Source organism: Hylobates moloch, unplaced genomic scaffold, assembly GCF_009828535.3.
Source record: "Hylobates moloch isolate HMO894 unplaced genomic scaffold, HMol_V3 SCAFFOLD_13, whole genome shotgun sequence".
Lineage (NCBI taxonomy): Eukaryota > Metazoa > Chordata > Mammalia > Primates > Hylobatidae > Hylobates > Hylobates moloch.
The window spans coordinates 26,473,562-26,496,278 of NW_026652288.1; the positions used below are offsets into that span (position 1 = coordinate 26,473,562).

Here is a 22,717-nt window from a genome sequence, read left to right on the forward strand (position 1 = left end):
TTGCGCCACTGCACTCCAGCCTGGGTGACAGAGCGAGACTCCGTCTCAAAAAAAAAAAAAAAAAAGAGAAAGGGCAGGAGTGTTTCCTTGACCCCACATTCTCACTTCCCTATACCTCCCATTTCTCTCTACTTCCCTTCATAGCTCTCCTTTTAAAATAGCCAGACTTGTTAGGTCCACATACATTGCGTCTGATTCCTCCCTTCCTAGTGACCCTACAACTCACTCCAATCTGACTCCCCACAACCACTACCCCCACTTCTAATCTGCTTGAACTACTGTCAGGGTCACTAGCACCTTTTGTAGTGCCAGATCCAGTAGGCGAGTCTGTGTTCTTACTGTGTCTCAGAAGCATTTGATGCAGTGGGCCTCTTTTTCTGTTCCCTTGGCTTCCATGCCACTGTGCACTCTGGCAGTTCTGCTTAGTGTTCTCTACTGCCTGTGCTGCCTCCCTCGGCTCCTTGATGTTGGACTTCCTTGACATCCTTTTCCTTTCTACCCCCTCCCTAGATGGTCTCATCTCCGTGGCTCTAAATCCCACACATACATTGACAGCTCTCAAATTTATGTATACTTGGATCTCTCCTCTGACCCCAGATACCTATATCTAACTGCCTTTCTACCTGAAGGCTCTTGGTTATGTTAAACTTAACACACCCAAAACTGAACTTTTGGTTACTCCCCTCCAGCCCCTTCATCCTCAGTTTCCCCATTTCAGTAAATGGCACAACTACCCACCAAGTTGTTCAGACCACAAGCCTAGAAGACCCCCATTTCCAATACAAATGCAGGTCCAGATAATTCTACTTCCAAACTGCATCCTTAATCACTCCATTTTCACCATCTCTGCTCCCACTAGCCTAGTCCAAGCTACCAGCAGCTCTCAAGAGCAACTGTGAGAGCCTCCTAATCAGCTGCCACTCCACTTCCACTCTGTCCCTTTCTACTTCTTTCCTTACACAGTAGCTGGAATGACCTTCCACATCTCTATCCTGCATAAAACTCTTCCCTGGCTTCTTATTACGTTAGGGTTAAATTCCATCTCCTCACGTTGGCATTTCAAGACTCAACTACTAAATTTTTGATCCCAGTTCTTTTCCATGATCTCTCTAATTGGTTACTTTTCATAACCACTTGTTCTTGGGTCATGGTTTCATATCTCTGTTACCTCTCTGAGGTTATTATCCATTTTTCTCTCAAAGTTTCTGTCTCTTTTCTCTATTAACTCAATTTCCTCTGGTATTGGTTATTTTGTTTGTTGAGTTTGGTTCCTTTCTTTCATGGTATTGGCCTTCTTAAATTGTTGGGTGATCTTTAGTTGTGTTCATCTTCACATTTTCTGTGAACAAGAGTGACAGAGTCTCACTCTTGTTGCCGAGGCTGGAGTACAATGGTGCAAGCTCGGCTCACTGCAACCTCCATCTCCTGGGTTCAAGCAATTCTCCTGCCTCAGCCTCCCAAGTAGCTGGGATTACAGGTGCCCACCACCATGCCTGGCTAATTTTTGTTATTTTAGTAGAGATGGGTTTCTCCATGCTCATCAGGCTGGTCTCAAACTCCTGACCTCAGGTGATTGACCCACCTCAGCCTCCCAAAGTGCTGGGATTACAGGCGTGAGCCACCGCACCCGGCCCTATGTCTGTTTATTAAAGACTGCCTCCAGTGACTGGATTGCCAACTGGTGGTGGGGAGGGAAGGAGGTGTCAGTAGTTTGTCTCCTGGGTATGGGTCTTCCCTGTTTTAAATGTCATCAGTCTCCTGGACACTGCCCTGTTTCATTGGCCTATGTTCTCTAGCCTCAACCAGGGATGGTCTCCTCTGCTGGCTGCCTGGCACAGGCCATATCTGGATTGTCTCACCTACCCTACTTGCTCTTGCAGCTCTTCTAACACTTTGTGATTAGTTTATTGTATTAAATGCCTTCTATTGAACTTGGTGTAGAGTCTCTTTTCTTGGCTGGATCCTGAATAACATTTCTGAAACAATTTTATCTTTCAAAATGTTATTTTTGTATTTTATTTGTTTGTTCAACTTATCAGAGGTTCACTCATCTTGATCCTTGGTTGTAATTATGGAACAACTGTGCTGTTTTTTCTTTAACTTTCATTTTCACTAACTTATTATCTAATATTTCTTTTGTTCTATCTTGTTTTGGTTTACTTTAATAACTCTCTAATACTTAATTTGACTGCTTAGCTCAGATACCTTTTAGTGTTCTTGTTTTCTAATAGGAACACTTTTAGGCTACGCATTTTCCTCTAGTACTATTTTGGCTGTATCTCATAAGTTTTGGGATATGGACTTTTTATTGTTATTCATTTCTAAATAGTCTAATTTCAATTAAGTTTCCTCTTCAACACAGGGTTAGTTAGAAGAAACTGGTTTTTGATTCATGAATTTTTAATTTCCAATTAGAGAATATGGCTTTTTTGATTTCTACTTTTGGGAACGTTTTTAAAATTATTTTCTTTTTTGTTCTTGTTGGAACCAGGATTTGAGGCAAAGGCTCTGTCTCCACAGCCCAGGTGCCTGACACTGACACTGAGTTAGACCACTCCTTACACAGGTCTCAGCTTGGCCACTAATGAGGGCTGGCCAACCATCTTCACCTCACTGGGCCTCAGGATGATCAAGACAAGGGAATTGTACTAGTCTCTCAGATTCTTTCCAGGTGTAAAAAACAAACCAACAAAAAATCTAAAAACAAAATAACTGAGCTTCCAATCTAGGTAGGAAAGATCTAAGACTTGTACAAAGTCCTGCAAAGCCCAGAGGAGGGCGGTCACCCATCTGTTTGGAAGGATCAGGATTCGGGAAAGGCTTCATGGAAGAGTTAGCATTTAAAATCAACCGCAGAGGATCATTCACTCATTCATTTAACAAATATTTATTTAGCACCTATCTGCCATTTTCTAGTTGCTGAAGATAGCAGAAAAATGACTATATATCAGGTTGGTGCAAAAGTAATTGTGGTTTTTGCCATAACTGCAATGACTTTTGCAGCATCCTAATAAAACAGACAAAAATCCCTGCTCTGTGGAGTGTAGGCACATAGATATAGCCTAGCGATTTGACAGCTTACCTGACTCAGCCAAGCTACGAGGCACCACCTGTTTTCCATTGAATTTACCTTTCTTTTGCTCAGGCGCTTCCTCCCGTCAACACGGTTGGCGGAGACAAGGTTGGCTAAAGGAGATTCGAAAGCTTCAGAAGAGCACACACCTCTTGATAAGGAAGCTCCCCTTCAGCCGCCTGGTGAGCTCTGGGAGCTTCCCACCAACCCCTATGCCACCCTCCTTTTTTAAAATTTTTCCAGGTATTAGGAACCCTATTGTCTCTTAACTAAATAGCCAAGGGACCTCTTCTGTAACCTGGTAGGGGAATCTTTTCTGAAAACATGAGCCCTCCAAGAGCACCGTATAATTTTTTATGGAATTGATTTCTAACCCCTACTACCTTTTTAAAACTGTAGTTTTTGACTGTATAAATAGGAACTCTCTCGTTTGTCCACCTTAGATCCCTTTTCCTATCCTGGGAGATTGCCTCCCATCACCCAATTACTGGTGATTTCCCCATCACCAGTAAGAGATCCGCCAGTTCCTAAGCTCCCAGGAGTCAACACCTGCTCCTAATTGGGTCCTAAGATTAAGGGCCAGGAAAAAATAATGGAAAGGAGGATTCACTGGAACTCATGGAGAGCATCATTGTCCCTTGAATCTCTCTTCTGTTACTCCCTACTCCTACTCCTCCCCTTCCCCACTCCTTCACAGGCAAGAGAAATATGTGTTAAATTCACGCGTGGTGTGGACTTCAATTGGCAAGCCCAGGCCCTATTGGCCCTACAAGAGGTAAGAAGGCACCAAGGCACAATTGGGTGAGGGCTGAGTGGGAGAAAGAGGCAGCCTAGAATTCTCCAACGCTGACTGGAGTGTCACATGCTGAATCTGACCTCTTGAAAAGAACAACGAGGTAACCCCTGAGGGTTTGGAGGCTGGATGCTGTGTGGTGACAGCAGAATTCCCTAGCAAAGTTCAGTCTCATTCTGTGAACAGTTTCCTACAATCCTTTGAGCCCTCAGAGATTAAGTTTACCAGGTCTCCAAGAAAAAGCAGCCCATGGCCCTTCATCTGTGTCCGTCTTTTTCTCTTTCTGTCTCCAGGCAGCAGAAGCATTTCTAGTTCATCTCTTTGAGGATGCCTATCTCCTCACCTTACATGCCGGCCGAGTTACTCTCTTCCCAAAGGATGTGCAACTGGCCCGGAGGATCCGGGGCCTTGAGGAGGGACTCGGCTGAGCTCCTGCGCCCAGTGTTTCTGTCAGTCTTTCCTGCTCAGCCAGGGGGTAAGCTCATCCTCTTTCACAGGACTGGGGCTGGAATTTCTCAAGGAATTTCCTTTCTCCATCCATAGTGCTTGCCACCTCACCTTCCCTTTGCTCTCTAGTAAAGGTTTGATCTAGTTTTGACTGCCTGGGACTTTGTGGTTTGTGCCCTTTTGTACAATGTTAGATAAAAGATATCTTTCTATTAAATAATGACCAGATGACCCCAATTTCTTTTGGTTGTTATTGTTGTTTTATTTTTATAAGACAGGGTCTCTGTCATCAGTGGTGCCATCGTGGCTCACTGCAGCTCCTGCCTTGGCCTCCCAAAGTGTTGAAATTACAAGAATCAGATGACCTCATTTTGATTAAGAGAAAACTTTCTAATAAACTTTCTGATAAAAGAGAAAACTTTCCAATAAAAACTTTCTCTTTTTTGATTAAGAGAAAGTTTTCTTACTTTTGAAAATGGCTTGTTAGTAAGTGTGCTTCCTTAATTTCAGGGATGATACCGGGGACTCTCCAGAGCCATGACTAGATCCAATGGATTCTGCGATGCTGTCTGGACTTTGCTGTCTCTGAACAGTATGTGTGCGTTGCTTTAAGCATTTTTTTGTTTGTTTTTTGAGAAGGAGTAGTCTGCATGACTTTCCTTTGTAACAGAGGTAATATATGAGACAATCAACACTGTTCCAAAGGCCTGAAAATAATTTTCAGATAAAGAGACTCCAAGGTTGACTTTAGTTTGCGAGTTACTCATGTGACTATTTGAGGGTTTTGAAAACATCAGACTTGCTGTGGTATGGGAGAAAAGGATATGTACTTATTATTTTAGCTCTTTCTGTAATATTTACATTTTTTACCATCTGTACATTTGTACTTTTATTTTACACATAAGGGAAAAAATAAGACCACTTTGAGCAGTTGCCTGGAAGGCTGGGCATTTCTAGCATATAGACCTCTGCCCTTCAGAGTAGCCTCACCATTAGTGGCAGCATCAAGTAACTGAGTGGACTGTGCTTGTCAACAGATGTGTAGCTTTTCAGAAACTTAATTGGGGCTGAATAGAAAATCTGTAAGCTTTGATGTTCTGGTTCCTTCTAGTAAATTCCTGTCAAAATCAATTGAGAAATTCTAACTTGGAGAATTTAACATTTTACTCTTGTAAATCATAGAAGATGTATCATATCAGTTCAGGATTTTAAAGTACCTTTTCGATGCTTTTACAGGTATTTTTGTAGTTTCTTTGTAGAGAGATAATAAAAATCAAAATAATTATTTAATGAAAATGGACTTACTGTTACAGCATAGAGATTATACTGTACTTTTTATGTGTTAACAATAAGTTCTTTATTTGTTTGCAAACAGCCACAATTTAAACAAGATAATTAAGGGAGGTGGTTTTGCCTCTGGTGGAGTAGAGTATGACCAGATGAAAACCTTGCCCTTCTGTTGTAACTGAAAGCAATTTAAAAGATTTCCAGAGACATGAGAAGTGTCACCCAAAGATCTGTATGTGGTGAAAATGATTAGTGAGGGCAGACTACTAATAATGATGTGTCAGTCAACTGAGTTCAGAGACAGATTAAAGAGATGCGCCAAGTTCTACTGTTTAATAATTTTTTTTTTCCTGAGACGGAGTCTCTCTCTGTCGCCCAGGCTGGAGTGCAGTAGCGCGATCTCAGCTCACTGCGAGCTCCGCCTCCTGGGTTCAAACGATTCTCCTGTCTCAGCCTCCTTAGTAGCTGGGATTACAGGCATCCACCATCATGCCTGGCTAATTTTTGTATTTTTGTAGAGACAGGGTTTCACCATGTTGGCCAGGCTGGTCTTGAACTCCTGACCTCAAGTGATCTGTCCGCCTCGGCCTCCCAAAGTGCTGGGATTACAGGCGTGAGCCACCACACCCAGCCTGTTTAATAAATTTTAAGCCTTTGGAAAAACCTCTTCCTGTTTAACATCAGCTTATTTTTATGCAGGCATTTGAATAAAGCTTATCTAGCCACAAATATATTTAATGTTCTTGTCAGTGGTCATTAGTTAGAAGAGTATAATCTTCCTCTAGTTTTCTTTAAACTGACACTTCTCAGCTCTCTTGAAATTGTATTAACCAATATACTGCTGCAATACATGTACATCACATTCAAATGCCAGGCAGGATGCGGGCTCTCAGCACCACATAATATTTATATGATAACATGAGAATAAGTGGTTTACATCATGATATTGTTACAGTTTACTATAAATTTTGAGCACTTATGATGTTGTTGGGTTTTTTGTGTTTTGTTTTTCCCAGATGGAGTCTTGCTCTGTCGCCCAGGCTGGAGTGCAGTGGCGTGATCTTGGCTCACTGGAACCTCTGCCTCCCGGGTTCAAGCAATTCTCCTGCCTCAGTCTCCCAAGTAGCTGGGATTACAGGCCCACGCCACCACGCCCAGCTAATTTTTGTATTTTTAGTGGAGGTGGGGTTTCACCATGTTGGCCAGGCTGGTCTCGAACTCCTGACCTCGTGATCCACCCGCCTCGGCCTCCCAAAGTGTTGGGATTACAGGCGTGAGCCACTGTACCTGGCTCGGTTTTGGTTTTATGAATTCTTTTATTATTATTTTTAAATTTTTAATTTAATTTTATTTTTTGTAGGGGCAAGGCTTTGCCGTGTTGCCTAAGCTGGTTTCGAACTCCTGAACTCAAGCAATCTGCTTGACTCAGTCTCCCAGAGTGCTGGGATTACAGGTGTGAGCCACCAGGCCTCGCCATATTTATTTTTGAGAGAAAGGGGGGTCTCGCTCTGTCACCCAGGCTGGAATGCAGTGGAGCAATCATAGCTCGTTGCAGCCTCAAACTCCTGGGCTCAAGCAATCCTCCCACCTCGCCCTCCCAAGTATCTTGAACTATAGATGCTCACCACCACGCCCCTGTTTTATTTTTTTATTTTGTTTTTCCCTACTTTCAGGGTGATTTCATCAACATTCTTTTCTAATCTTTCAATTGAATTTTTTATTTCTGATTTCATGTTTTTAATATCCAATTAACTCCTTATTTTGGGAATGTTTCTTTTTTATAGTATTCCAGTCAGTCAGCATTCACTTAAAAAAACAGAAATAACTCCAGATATTTTAAGCAAAAAGGGATTTGGTGGAAGGGGTTGGCTATAGTAATGTCAGGAAGGCTGGATGAGCCAAAGAGAAGAGGATGCTGCCCAAAGATCAGGAAGCTCGCAGTGCCCACCCCCACTGCTGCTCTGCTGGAAGCATATCCCTGCCACCGTTGCATTGAACTGTACCACTGCCGCTGAGCAAAGTCAGGATCCCCAGCTCTGACCATTGTATCATGCCTGGCTGGCTCTGCATTGTCATTTTGATGTGTCTTCAGTATGGATTTCTTTTTTTTTTTTTTTTTTTTTGAGTCAGAGTCTTGCTCTGTCACCCAGGCTGGAGTGCAGTGGTGCGATCTCCAACTTTTTCAGTTTTCTTTGATAGGAGAGTGGTCCAAATGACCTTTTCTACCATTACTGGAAGTTGAAGTTTGATGTGTCTCTTGATATTCTCATACTCATCATTACTTTAGTATGTAGTTATTGCCATTAAAATAAAACAAAAATAAATGTATTCAACATCAAACATAACACATGCTGTCATATATAACAATCAAGACTCTCAATTGCAAGTTTGGGGACCCCAACTCAAACTGACTTAAGAGGAGAAGGTTCATGTAACTGAAAAGCCCAGAGGCATTTCTGGTTTCGCTACAGTCAAATCAAAGGGCTGTAACAAAGTCATGAGATTTGGTCTCTCTCTTCACCCTTCGCTGCTTCTGTTAGTGTCACTTTCAGGCAGGCCTTCAGAACCTGTGAATCTGGCATGTCACATGGCAAAGGGGAATTAAGAGTGCTAATCAGCTGACATTAAAATAGGGAGATTTTAGAAGAAAAAAAGGACAAAGCAAAAAATGGGGAGAGTACCTTGGAATTTTGGGTGGGCCCAATGTAATCACAAGTGCCATTAAAAATGGAAGAGTGAGAGAGAAGTGTGTTAGAGATAGGAGTAGGAGAATGGTCAGGCAGATGCAACATTGCTGGCATTGAAGATGGAGGGAGAGATCACAGACTGACGAGTCTAGGTGGCCTCTAGCAGCGAAGAGGCAAGGAAGCGGATTTTCTTTTAGAACCTCCAGAGAGGAAAACAGACCTGCCAAATACCTTGATTTCTAGCCCAGCGAAACTCGTGTCAGACTTCTAAACTACAGAACTGTAAGAATAAATTTGTGTTTTATCTAAGCCACTAAGTTGTTGCTAATTTGTTACAGCAGCAATAGGAAACTAATACAAGTGGTTTCCCAAGGAAATTTGAGGCTTCTTAACAGGTAAGAGAGAATGTAGACAGGGCAGACAAAAATAGCAGATGTCTGCTATACCACATGTGGTGTTATGATAGACATTGGTTTTCGTCCACAGTTCCGGGCTCATAACTCCCATAGCCCTTGTTAGTTCTTTTGTTGTAATATTGGGTATGTGTTAGGCCTCAGGAAACAGAATCCCTCCTTCTCCTGCCCTCATTTCACCTGCCCCAAGACAGAACTCTAATCTTTCTCAGGCTTTCAGATTGTGGGTCTTAAGATCCTCCCCAGAGAGGTTCCCCCTATACCCTAGGGGAAGGAATGCGGAGGTCCTGAAGCTTCCATAGAAACCCATGAGGACGGTTCAGGGAGCTTCCTGATAACTGAACCTGAAGGGGAGGTTCCTGGAGGGTGGTGTCCCCCACACCCCCCACCCCCTACGGAGGGCTTAGAAGCTCTGTCTTCATTCCCCCATACCTCACCCCACACGTCTCTTCATCTGTTTCCTTTTTTTTTGTTTTTCATGCATTTTTTTATTTTTTATTTTTCTTTTTTTTTTTTGAGACAGAATCTTACTCTGTCGCCCAGGCTGGAGTGCAGTGGCACGATCTTGGCTCACTGCAACCTCCGTCTCCCAGGTTCAAGCGATTCTCCTACCTCAGCCTCCCGAGTAGCTGGGATTATAGGCGTGGGCTACTACAGCCGGCTAATTTTTGTATTTTTAGTAGAGACGGGGTTTCGCCATGTTGGCCAGGCTGGTCTTGAACTCCTGACCTCAGGTAATCTGTCCACCTCAGCCTCCCAAAGTGCTGGGATTACAGGTGTGAGCCACCACGCCCAGCCATCTGTATCCTTTGTAATTTTTTTTTTTTTTTTTGAGACGGAGTCTCGCTGTCGCCCAGGCTGGAGTGCAGTGGCGCGATCTCGGCTCACTGCAGGCTCTGCACCCCGGGGTTCACGCCATTCTCCTGCCTCAGCCTCCTGAGTAGCTGGGACTACAGGCGCCCACCACCTCACCCGGCTCATTTTTTGTATTTTTAGTAGAGACAGGGTTTCACTGTGTTAGCCAGGATGGTCTCGATCTCCTGACCTCGTGATCCGCCCACCTTGGCTCCCAAAGTGCTGGGATTACAGGCGTGAGCCACCACGCCCGGCCTGTAATTGTTTTTTTTTGTTTTTGTTTTTGTTCTTGTTTTTGTTTTTTTTTGAGACGGAGTCTCGCTCTGTAGCCCAGGCTGGAGTGCAGTGGCGCAATTTCGGCTCACTGCAAGCTCCGCCTCCCGGGTTCACGCCATTCTCCTGCCTCAGCCTCTCCGAGTAGCTGGGACTACAGGCGCCCGCCACCACGCCCGGCTAATTTTTTTTTTTTTTTTGTATTTTTAGTAGAGATGGGGTTTCATCATGGTCTCGATCTCCTGACCTCGTGATCCGCCCGCCTCGGCCTCCCAAAGTGCTGGGATTACAAGCGTGAGCCACCGCGCCCGGCCTGTAATATTTTTTATAACAAACTGCTAAATGTGTTTCCCTGAGCTCTGTGAGCCACTCCACCAAATTAATCAAAGAGGGGGTCATGGGAACCCCAACTTGAAGCCAGTCAGTTCTAGAGGCCCGGACTTGTGACCGGTTTTGGGGGGTGGGCAGTCTTGGGGACTGAACCCTCAACCTACGGGATCTGACACCATCTCTGGGTAGACATTGTCAGAAGTGAATTAGAGGACACCCAGCTGGTGTCCACTGCTTGGTGTGTGGGGAAACCACCTCCAACGTTTTGTCACAGAAATCTTCTGCATGGATGATTGTTGTGCTGTGAGAGTGAGGAAAAACATGGTTAGAGTTCTCCCTACACACCATATGAAGCACTGTGTCACAATTACAAATTTTTAAAAGCCCAATGGCACCTACTTTTTTTTTTTTTTTTTTGCCATTACTTTCAATGGCAACAACGGCAATTACTTTTGCGCCAACTTAGTAATATACTTTGAGCAGCATTAGAGTTTTATTCTATTTTATATACTTTGGATTTATTTTAATGCTGTTTACAGGAACTGAAAAGCTCCATTCTTTTTAAAAGATTTTCTAATTAAAGTATAACATATATACCAAAAATCCAAATGTATACAGATTACAATTTTACAGCTCAATTAGTTTTCACAAACTGAAATCAATGCATCTCAGAATCCTGCCCCGTTCTAGTCAATACTTACTTTGCCAAGGATAATTGTTATCCTGACTGGTTTTTTTTTTGTTTGTTTGTTTGTTTATATATAGACGGAGTTTTGCTCTTGTCGCCCAGGCTGGGTGGGGTGCGTGGCCCAGGCTGGGGTGCAGTGGTGCCATCTCAGCTCACTGCAACCTCTGCCTCCCGGGTTCAAGTGATTCTCCTGCCACAGCCTCCTGAGTAGCTGGGACTACAGGAGCACGCCACCACACCTGGCTAATTTTTATTTTATTTTATTTTTTTTAGACAGAGTCTCACTCTGTCACCAGGTTGGAGTGCAGTGGCACGATCTTGGCTCACTGCAACCTCCGCCTCTTAGGTTCAAGCAATTCTCATGCCTTAGCCTCCCGAGTAGCTGGGATTACAGGCACACGCCACCACACCCAGCTAATTTTTGTATTTTTAGTAGAGATGGGATTTCACCATGTTGGCCAGGATGGTCTTGATCTCCTGACCTCATGATCTGCCCGCCTCAGCCTCCCAAAGTGCTGGGATTACAGGCGTGAGCCACGGTGCCCAGCCATTTTTGTATTTATTTTAGTGGAGATGGGTTTTCTCCATGTTGCCCAGACTGGTCTCAAACTCCTGGGCTCAAGTAATCCACTCTCCTCAGCCTCCCACAGTGCTGGGATTTCAGGTGTGAGCCATTGCACCCAGCCTGAGAGGCAGTTCTTTGTAAAGTTTTTATAAATGTTCTGAATGTGTGAAGGAAATTAATTTCCAATGCACAAATATATATATATATGTATATATATATATATATTTGTGTATATGTTTAAATATATATATTTAAAAATTCCGACTGAGCACCTCTAATCCTAGCACTTTGGAAGGCTGAGGCAGGAGGATTGCTTGAGGCCAGGATTTTGAGACAAGACCAGCCTGGGCAACAGTAAGCCCCTGTCTCTGTTTTTGTTTTGTTTTGTTTTGTTTTTTGTTGTTGTTGTTTTGAGACGGAGTCTCACTCTCTCACCCAGGCTGGAGTGCAGTGGCACGATCTTGGCTCACTGCAACCTCCAACTCCCAAGTTCAAGCGATTCTCCTGCCTCAGCCTGTTGGACCCTGTCTCTATTTTTTTTTTTTTAATAAATAAAAAAAATTCTGTGTAACTTCATAAATCTGTGTTTTGTGCACTTTTCTGAGAGAAGCCATGATTTCCATGAGATCCTCAAGTCCACCCTCCATAGATGGTTATGAGCCCCCCTTCTAAAATTCTGAGTTATTCTGCCTCCAACCTCACATTAATATTCTCAGTAAGTATATTGCATATTTTTGCATAGATTTTTAAGAAATGTGTAACAAAGTCATTTGACACATATTTGTTGAATATTTGCCTCAATTTTCCATCCCGCAGAACATCCCTCCACTTGAGTAACAGAGTAATAATAATGCCTTACACTGATACAGCTTTTCAGTGTATAATGCTCTTTTAGCCCTGATTTGATGCTCTCAACTGCAGACAACACATCACTTATACAAGACAGATTTGGAGCTCCCAAGACACTGAGTGGATTGAAAAACCAAATTCATCTTGAAGGAGCAGCCGAAGCATTTGAATTGAGAATTTCTCCCCTCCCTTCCTGGCACTGGGCCAATATTGCAGAAGGGTAGAAGTAGATTCCTAATTGTTTCTAAGATCAATTTAAGTTCCCTGCTTTTCTGCAACCTCTTATTACAAACCTCCAAATCCATGGCCCTAAATGCTGTTTAGAGAAGCCTATTTGTCTGCTCTGTATTTACCAGCAGCCTGCCTGACTCACTTCTATTTGGCCTGGCCCACCAAATCCAGGGGGCCCCAAATCATCCTTGTTTCTCCCTGAAAATACTCATCCTCTCCCAAGCCCCAACCAGCACCCTTCAAACACCACTGGGACTCAGCACATCTTCAGCTGCTTCACTTTACTGATGACTTTTTAAAAAGTCATTGCTCGGCCGGGCGCGGTGGCTCACGCTTGTAATCCTAGCACTTTGGGAGGCCGAGGCGGGCGGATCACGAGGTCAGGAGATCGAGACCACGGTGAAACCCCGTCTCTACTAAAAATACAAAAAATTAGCCGGGCGTGGTGGCGGGCGCCTGTAGTCCCAGCTACTCGGAGAGGCTGAGGCAGGAGAATGGCGTGAACCCGGGAGGCGGAGCTTGCAGTGAGCTGAGATTGGGCCACTGCACTCCAGCCTGGGCGACAGAGGGAGACTCCGTCTCAAAAAAAAAAAAAAAAAAGTCATTGCTCATCCGTTCCTGAGAGCCCTGAAATTCTCGGCTGGGCTGGAGCCCTTGGTGTCTCCGGCCCTGTGTTTTGGCCTAGGCTGTGGGGAGAGCCTGCTTGAGTTGTGCACATTCACAGGAACTCTACAGGGCTGTGATCCTGGGGGACAAGGCTGTTTCCCTCCATGCTCATGACAGTGGAGTTTTCTGGAGAGAGGAGTGGAGGAGGACAGCTGAGTCTCGTCCAGCAGTGGGCTAAGAGGCAGTGATAAGCTCCAACTGGGGAAAGGAAAGGGCTATGGCAACTTCCAGGATGACACTAGGTCTAAGGCACTGGGTCTGAAAGTGCTTCATGGACCCTTTTTTTTTTTTTTTTGAGACGGAGTCTTGCCCTGTCGCCCATGCTGGAGTTCAGTGGCACAATCTCAGCTCACTGTAACCTCCACCTCCCAGGTTCAAGCAGTTCTCCTGCCTCAGCCTCCTGAATAGCTGGGACTACAGGCGCCCACCACCACTCGGTTAATTTTTGTATTTTTAGTAGAGACAGGGTTTTACCATGTTGGCCAGGCTGGTCTTGAACCCCTGACCTCAAGTGATCCGACAGCCTCAGCCTCCCAAAGTGCTGGGATAACAGGTGTGAGCCACTGTGCCCAGCCTACAGACCATTATTTTGTGTGTTAAGGTTACAATGGCCCAAGTAAGGTTTTGGTTTTTGTAGAGTCTTTTATGATAGTTTTTGTTTTCAGGCATTTATGCATAAGAACCCTCTCTTCATGATCTTCTGGCTTTGTTTATTTGTTTTTGTTTTGTTTTTTGAGACGGAATCTTGCTCTGTTGCAGGCTGGAATGCAGTGGCATGATCTTGGCTCACTGCAACCTCTGCCTCCCAGGTTCAAGTGATTATCCTGCCTCAGCCTCCCTAGTAGCTGGGACTAGTAGCTGGGACTACAGGCACATGCCACCATGCCCGGCTAATTTTTGTATTTTTAGTAGAGATGGGGTTTCACCATGTTGGCCAGGCTGGTCTCGAACTCCTGACCCAGGTGATCTACCCGCCTCAGCCTTCCAAAGTGCTGGGATTACAGGCGCGAGCCACCGCGCCCTTCCTGTGATCCCTCAGCTCTCCCTGTTGCCATACTTGATGTTCAGCTTGAACTCATCATAGAATTTCAGGGTCAAAACATGTCTTTTTTTTTTTTTTTTGAGTCAGAGTTTCGCTCTTGTTGCCCAGGCTGGAGTGCAATGGCGCAATCTCGGCTCACCAGAACCTCCGCCTCCCAGGTTCGAGTGATTCTCCTGCCTCAGCCTCCCAAGTAGCTGGGATTACAGGCATGCGCCACCACGCCTGGCTAATTTTGTATTTTTAGTAGAGACGGGATTTCTCCATGTTGGTCAGGCTGGTCTCAAACTCCTGACCTCCGGTGGTCCACCCGCCTCAGCCTCCCAAAGTGCTGGGATTACAGGCGTGAGCCACCACGCCCGGCCTCAAAACATATCTTAAAAGTCATTTTACTGCCAGGTGTGGTGACTCACTTTGGGAGGCCAAGGCGGGTGGATTACCTGAGGTCAGGAGTTCGAGACCAGCCTGGCCAACATGGTGAAACCCTGTCTCTACTAAAAAAAAAAAAAAAAAAAATTAGCTGGGAGTGGTGGCACATGCCTGTAATCCTAGCTTCTCAGGAGGCTGAGGCATGAGAAATGCTTGAGCCCTGGAGGTGGTGGTTGCAGTGAGCCGAGATCATGCCACTGCATTCCAACCTGGCCAACACAGCAAGACTCTGTCTAAAAAAAAAAAAAAAAAAAGTCATTTTACTTGAATGTCTTCTGTAACAGTCAACCTTTATTTGAATATCTTCAGTGATTAAAAAATAAAAGTCACTCAAGTAATTACATTTCAGAAAGTTTTAAGTATTTATTTTATATATATAGGGAGATATATACATATATATTATGCATAGGGAGATATATATATATATATTAGGTATAAATATTTAAGATACACACACACATATATATCTCAACTTTGCTTTCCTTTGTCTTAACCTCATTAATTATGCCTTTGGTACCCCAGAGAATAATTTATCTTATTTATTTATTTTTGAGACAGGATCTCACTCTGTTACCCAGGATGGAGTGCAGTGGCGCAATCTTGGCTCACTGCAACCCTGACCTCCCAGCTCAAACAATCCTCCCGCCTCAGCCCCTGAGTAGTTGGCACCATAGGTGCACGCCACTGCACCCAGCTCATTTTTCTATTTTTTGTAGAGACAGGGTTTCACCATGTTGCCCAGGCTGGTCTTGAACTCCTGGGCTCAAACAATCCACCTGCCTTGGCCTCCTAAAGTACACGGATTACAGGCGTGAGCCACTGCACCCAGCCACCAGAGAATTTAATTTATCTTCCACGTAACTGAAGAGAGTCATCAGGTCCCCACTATCTTCCCTGTGTCAACCTAAAAAACAGAGAGGCTGTCTCTAAAATAAAATATTTATTCACCAATAGAGCATTGCAATGGGAATACACATGCCACAGTAAACTGCATATTCAGGAAGGGAAGAAAGACAAAGGTTTTTAAAGGAAAAATGAGGATTACATATTGTTTTGAGATAATTATCCTTGGCTACAACGATCAATAACAAGGGTGGCAGCAGTCTGAGGTTGAACAGGCAGTTGCTGAGCAGATGTCCTTGAAGAATTTTTGTGTGTGTTAAGGTTACAATGGTCTAAGTAAGGTTTTGGTTTTTGTAGCATCTTTTATGATAGTTTTTGTCATCAGCCATTAATGCATAAGAACCCTCTCTTCATGGCCTTCTGGCTTTGTTTGTTTATTAATGTTTGTTTTGTTTTATTTTTTGAGACGGAGTCTCGCTTTGTCACCTAGGCTAGAGTACAATGACATGATCTCAGCTCACTGCAAGCTCCGCCCCCGGGGTACATGCCATTCTCCGGCCTCAGCCTCCCTAGTAGCTGGGACTATAGGTACCTGCCACCACGCCCGGCTAATTTTTGTATTTTTAGTAGAGATGGGGTTTCACCATGTTGGCCAGGCTGGTCTCGAACTCCTGACCTCAGCGGATCCACCTGCCTCGGCCTCTCAAAGTGCTGGGATTACAGGCACGAGCCACCAAGCCCAGTCTGTTTGTTTGTTTTTTAACACAGTGAGTCCATTTTGATTCTGGCAACTTTCACACCTTCCACAGGTGAATTATTCCTACTTCCATATTTCAGTTGGAGGCTCACTCTGTTGCCCAGGCTGGAATACAGTGGTGCAATCATGGCTCACTGCAGCCTGGAACTCCTGGCTCAAGGAATTTGATCATCCAGCCTCAACCTCTTGAGTAGCTAGTACTACAGGCACATGCCACAGTACCCAGCTAATTTCTTTATTTGGGTTTTGCTACGTTGCTCAGACTGGTCTCAAACTCCTGGCCTCAGGCAATCCTCCAGCCTCAGACTCCTGAGTCACTGGGATTACAGGCCCCACTTTCTTCAGTTGTTCTCTTTATTATGTGGTTCAGGGCCTCTCACCCCATGACACAGTTTGACTCATCACTGCCCTTCGTAAAGTAGGTAGTGTGGGAAAAATACATGGAAAGGAATGCAGGATTTATAGTCAAAGTCTTATTCCTAAGTCTGGATATTCATCTTTGTATTAGTCCATTCTCACACTGCTAATAAAGACATACCTGAAACTGGGTGATTTATAAAGGAAAGAGATTTAACTGACTCACAGCTCATCATGGCTAGGGAGGCCTCGGGAAACTTACAATCACGGCAGAAGGGGAAGCAAACACGTCCTTCACATGGCAGTAGCAAGGATAAGTGCTGAGCAAAAGGAGGAAAAACCCCTTATAAAACCACCAGATGTCGTGAGAACTCACTTATTATAAGAACAGCAACATGGGGGTAACGGTTCCCATGATTCAATTACCTCCCACTGGGTCCCCCCCCATGACACGTGGTGGGGATTATGGGAACTACAATTCAAGGTGAGATTTGGGTGGGGACACAGCCAAACCATATCAATCTTCAAAATAAGGAATACTGCCCCACTTTGCAGACTCGATTTGGGAATTAAGTTAATATACATCCAAATACTTGTGAACTAAAAAGAGATGCATGCATACTTTTACCAGAAGCCAGAGAAGATGGGGCTTCCACTTGAAATGGTGTTGGCACCTAATGGTGATCCTCTCATGCCCAATTTTGGTTTCTGCTACTAAAGTAGGAAGTTTTACTTTCAGAATTGGATGACAGCCACTCATAATGTTTGGTAGTTTATGATTCCCTGGCATATGTTGTTTGGGAAAAGAGATCTGGATGTTCCACCTGAACCGCCCCAGAGGCAGTGCTGCTCCTCCAGCTGGTGAGAGCTCTGGGTGGCTGCAACCCACAGTCCCTGTCCACCTGTCTGCCCCCAAGGACAGGCACATCTGGCACCAGTGAGTGGTCAAAAGCATCACCCTAGGATGGGTGCCTAGAGTGGTTTCCTAGGGTTCACTGTAAGAAGGATCCAGGCTGACAGCGCCCAAAGAGAAGGCAGAAGGGGACCAGAGGCTATGGGACAGGCAGTGGAGATCAACCACAGGGGCTCGGAGGGCCACACCCAGGTCCCCACAGCCTCTCCTTTCCTCCTGGCACAAAGGTTGCCCTCTCTGTCTCTCCATTCAAGACTTGCCCCACCTCCCAAATCACCTTCCTGGAGCCTTGAACTGAATAGCATCTTCACCTTCCTCTGTCAAGCACCACATGTTTGGTGCATGCCAAGCTTGGCACTGGGAAGGTGCAGGACAGATCAATTGCCTCAAAACACATGGTCCTTGATGGGACAGGATACAAGGCAGCCAGCAAAAGGGATTGTTATAATCGTGGCAACACCACCAATACCTGTGTGTCCATGGACGAAGAACTCTGCAAAATGCAAACCATCATTGGGTAGGAAGTGTGATCACAAGGGAACTTCTTTCTTCTTTACAATTTATTGAACATTTATATACATTTTTACCTGTTAAATAAACATTATGACTTATTTAATATTTTCTTTTTTTAACTTAAAAAAGATAGAAACAGGATGTCTCGATTTTGCTCAGGCTGGCCTTGAACTCTTGAACTCAAGCGATCCTTCTGCCTTGGCCTCCCAAAGTGCTAGGATTGCAGGTGTGAGTCACTGCACCCAGCCTGTTTTCTTTAAAAAAAAAATTTTTGTTAATGCTGAAGAAGCAGTTAAGAAGAAAGTAAAAAAAAAAAAAAAAGAAAAAGAAACTTATAAAAAAAACTTTTTTTAAGACACAGGATTTCACTCTGTTGCCCAGGCTGGAGGGCAATAGCATGATCTTTGCAGGTGTGCACCACCATGCCTGTCTAATCACCAAAAAAAAAAAAAAAAAAAAAAAAAAAATGTGGGCCAGGCACAGTAGCTTATGTCTGTAATCCCAGCACTTTGGGAGGCCGAGCTGAGCAGATCGCTTGAGTTCAGGTGTTCTAGGCCAGCCTGTGCAACATGGTGAGACCCTGTCTCTACAAAAACTTAGTTGGGTGTGGTAGTGCATTCCTGTAGTCCCAGCCACTTGGGGGGCTGAGGTGGGATGATTGTTTGAGCCCAGGAGGTCGAGCCTGCAGTGGGCTGAGACCATGCCACTGTACTCCAGCCTGGGTGACCAAGTGAGACCCTGTCTCAAACAAAAACAAAACAAAACAAAATTTTGGAGACAGGGTCTCACTATGTTGCCCAGGCTGGCATTTAATATTTTCATAATAAAACTTGAAAAGATCACAAGTATGTGACTATGTTCATCTATAAAAATGTAAGTGTACTATTAATACTAAATGAAGAGGGAAAAAAAAGGGCAGAACAGGAAGCTGTGCAGCCAACCTGACAGCCAGGAGAGCATGCTTTTTGATAAACATCAAAGAGCCATGGAAGCAGCAGGAATTTTCCAAGATTTTTATACTTCTTTCTACATAAAGTAGAATAGGTACATCATAGTGATTCAAAGTTGAAAATCAAGGATCTGGCGAATCCTTCTGAGATAACATCCCCGTGCCTTCTATGCTGCCTTCCAGGAGGCAAGCACATGGGAATTGCTGAGCCAGTCCAAAACGATCCTCCCCTTCTGTTTCCATGGCAATGAGGCCAGCCAAGGGCAGCAGCAGAAGATGCCAGGAGAGAACAGAGAATATTCTGGGTCAAAGTCTTTGTTGAAGCTAAGGAGGTGCATTTGGAGACCCCATTTCTCCATCCCGCAGGAGGTAAGGGGAAAGCACCCCCCTTCCCGTTTCTAGCTGCACAGAGAATGCCCCAGGGGTAGGGCTCTTCTGGGTACCAGACACTGTCTAGAAAAGCAGGGAGCCTGGTTCTAAGTCTGATGTCAGTCTAACTGCCAAACCTACCTGCACTTTTATTTCCAGGGTTAAACTCAAAGGGCAGGGCTTACTTAGATAGCACTATTGTTCCAGGGAGGCCTGAAATCTCTGGTGGACGTGAATATTCTACAGGAAGGGATCCATGGCTCCCACCTGCATCTTTCTGTTATGGATTGGAAAATGTTCATTCGATGTGTATGGAAGGAGGTGACAGCTTCTTGTAGGCCCTTGAGCATTTCCTTTTTTCATTTTTAAATTATTTATTTGTTTATTTTTTTTGAGACAGAGTCTCACTCTGTCACCTAGGCTGGAGTGCAGTGGCACCATCTTGGCTCACTACAACCTCTGCCTCCAGGGTTCAAGCAATTCTCCTGCCTCAGCCTCCTAAGTAGATGGGATTACCGGTGCATGCCACTACGCCTGGCTAATTTTTTTTCTTTTTCTTTTTCTTTTTTTTTTTTTCAGTAGAGTTGGGGCTTCACCATGCTTGCCAGGCTGGTCTCAAACTCCTGGCCTCAAGTGATCCTCCTGCCTCAGCCTCCCAAAGTGCTGGGATTACAGGCATGAGCCACTGTGCCCAGCTCGTTTTTTAAATTAATTATTTTTTATAAGAGACAGCATCTCACTATGTTGCCCAGGCTGGTCTCCAGCTCTTGGGCTCAAGTGATCCTCCTGCCTTTGCCTCCCAAAGTGCTGGGATTAGAGGTGTGAACCATCATGCCGGCCTACCGAAACCTTTTTAAGACTCAAAATTTACATTTCTTAAGCCCCTCTTCTTTATTTTTAGTTGGGATCTCACTCTGTCTCCCAGGCTGGAGTGCTGTGGCACAATCATGACTCACTGCAGTCTCGAGCAGTCCTCCCACCTTAAGGGATCCTCCCACCTCAGCCTCCTCAGTAGCTGGGACTACAGGCACACACCAACATGCCTGGATAATTTTTTAAAACTTTTTTATTAATAGAGATGGGGTTTTGCCATGTTGCCCAGGATGGTCTCGAAATCCTGGTCTCAAGCGACCCTCTTACCTCTGCCTCCCAAAGCGCTGCAATTATGGGCATGAGCCATCATGGCCAGCCTTGTTCACCTGTTCTTCAGGGCAACACATCCCAAGGATGTGACTCCTGTGTGGCTGTGACCTGTGTGCAGTTGGTGCAGTGGGGTGGTAGTGAGGGCAGAGGCACTGAGCAAGGTGAAGAGGAGGGGAGGCCCAGCACCACTGGGGGAATCCAGAATGTGTCACCCCAGGATATGTCTCTTTGACATAACTACTTCTGAGCTAAAGGCAATTAAGAAGCAGCAAATGGGCCAGGCGTGGTGGCTCACACCTGTAATCCCAGCACTTTGTGAGGCTGAGACAGGTGGATCACTTGAGGTCAGGAGTTCGAGACCAGCCTGGCCAACATGGTGAAACCCCATCTCTACTAAAAATACAAAAATTAGCCGGGTGTGGTGGCACACACCTGTAATCCCAGCTACTCAGGAGGCTGAGACAGGAGAATCACTTGAACCCAGGAGGCGGAGGTTGCAGTGAGCCGAGATCGCACCATTGCAATCCAGCCTGAGCGACAGAGCAAGACTTTGTCTCAAAAAAATTAAATTAAATTAAATTAAATTAAATTTTTTAAAAAGCAGCAGGAAATGGAGAAAGAGTGCTTTCTGTCCTCCCCCCTTTTCCACCTGAAGACAGGATATAAATTCTTCTTTACTGGAGACAGCTCTTACCAGATCAGAGGGGGCACCAGAGGAAGCTGCCAACAAATCTTGCCCCGTTAGTGTACTTTCATATATTTACCTTCCCACAGTTTCCTGCCCTCGGAAGCCTAGAACTGCTTTGCTTTGTCTTGTCACATCTCTAAAATGTATTGTTCTTTTTGAAGATGGTTTATAGGGCAGAGTTCTAAGCCACTGCTGAGTTACCTTTCATCGAGGTTTCTCCCGCAAGATGTGCAGTGCACATGTTAATACACTTGCTTGTTTTTTCTTTGTTAATCTGTCTTCTGTTAAAGGGCTGTGTCCCAACCATGAACTTGTGAGGGTTGAGGAGAAGTGCTGTTTTCTCCCTGACAGCTGAATGTGTGCCTGCCCTCTGACTAGGGGGAAACGGAAAGGGGATGTGGCTAATCCTATTCTCATAGGTTCTTCACATTCGCTGTCGCATGATGAGGGTGTCCCAGAGCAGAAGACACAATGGGGAGTCGCAGAGCCCAGCATGGAAAGGAAAGACAAAACCACATCACTGTGTTGCTGATACACCGGACAGGACCAGAAAGGAGGGACTGAACGGTCAGTCTCCAAGCCATAGGATTTCCAGAGAAGGTGGGAGAGGAGACACTGGGCTGCAGAAATCACTGAGCCAACCAGACAGAGCATGGGGGGTGAGCACGTTCAGGGGCCCAGAACCTGGGCTCACCAAAGGGTCTGACTGAGAATCTTCCTCTACTCACGCAGGGCCCTTCTTCTTCAGTCCCCCACACCTCTATCTCCCCTCTGCACTGGGCTTCTTGCATCTTGTAAGGACATTTCTACTTGTTTACAAATGTGGCCATGTCCTCCCACCTGGGAAACATGTATACGTATGAAAGAAACCCAGAAGGCTCATATATGTACACATGAGCTTTCTAGGTTTCTTTTCTTTTCTGTTTATTTTGAGGCAGGGTCTCACTCTGTCGTCCAGGCTGGAGTGCAGTGGTGCAATCTCAGCTCACTGCAGCCTTCACCTCTCGGGCTCAGGTTATCCTCCCACCTCAGCCTCTTGAGGAGCTGGGACCACAGGTGCATGCCACCATGCCCACCTTCTATGTTTCAACGCTCACCTATTGCTCATGACACTCCTCTGAAGTTAGTAGGATCCCCAGCTTCCATAGGAGGTAATAACAGTGGAAAGAACACAGGCCTGGCATGGAACAGCCCCAGGTGTGAACCCCAACTCTGACACAGTAGCTCAGTGACCCGGGCAAGGCGCTCATTCCCTCTAAGCCTCAGTTACCTAGTCTGGAAGATGGAGATGAGAGACCTCCTCACTGGGGTATTGTGAGCATCAACCTTACCAATGTGGGGAAAGTGCCAGCACCCAGTAAGTGGTGGCAACAAGGATTATTCCTGTTCCTCGGAGAGGCAGAGTAACCACAAGGCAGAACTGGGACTTGAGCACAGCCAGCAGACCCAAGTCACGGGAAAAATTGCCAAGAATGGGCACCCTGGTACCAAGCGAGGAACATGACGGCATAAGCAGGGGGCCGGCCCCTGAATCGCCTTCACAGGGAGCCCGGGCCTATT

General features: G+C 45.2%; 1 protein-coding gene across 2 annotated transcripts in view; it reads left to right on the plus strand.

Annotated features, from left to right (window-relative positions):
• CENPA (centromere protein A) overlaps positions 1-22,717 on the plus strand; it is a 46,437-nt gene that overhangs the window by 2,818 nt on the left and 20,902 nt on the right. The window contains exons 2-5 of one of the 2 annotated variants that reach the window (XR_009209507.1): positions 3,146-3,255; positions 3,771-3,848; positions 4,160-4,341; positions 4,824-4,905. Coding sequence is in view for 1 of the 2 variants with exons in the window: in XM_032172471.2 (XP_032028362.1) it covers positions 3,146-3,255; positions 3,771-3,848; positions 4,160-4,294 (323 nt within the window). In the remaining variant the exon portion in view is untranslated. Of the gene's footprint in view, positions 1-3,145; positions 3,256-3,770; positions 3,849-4,159; positions 4,342-4,823; positions 8,558-22,717 lie in introns of those variants that run through there. The other variant, XM_032172471.2, reaches the window with a different exon arrangement.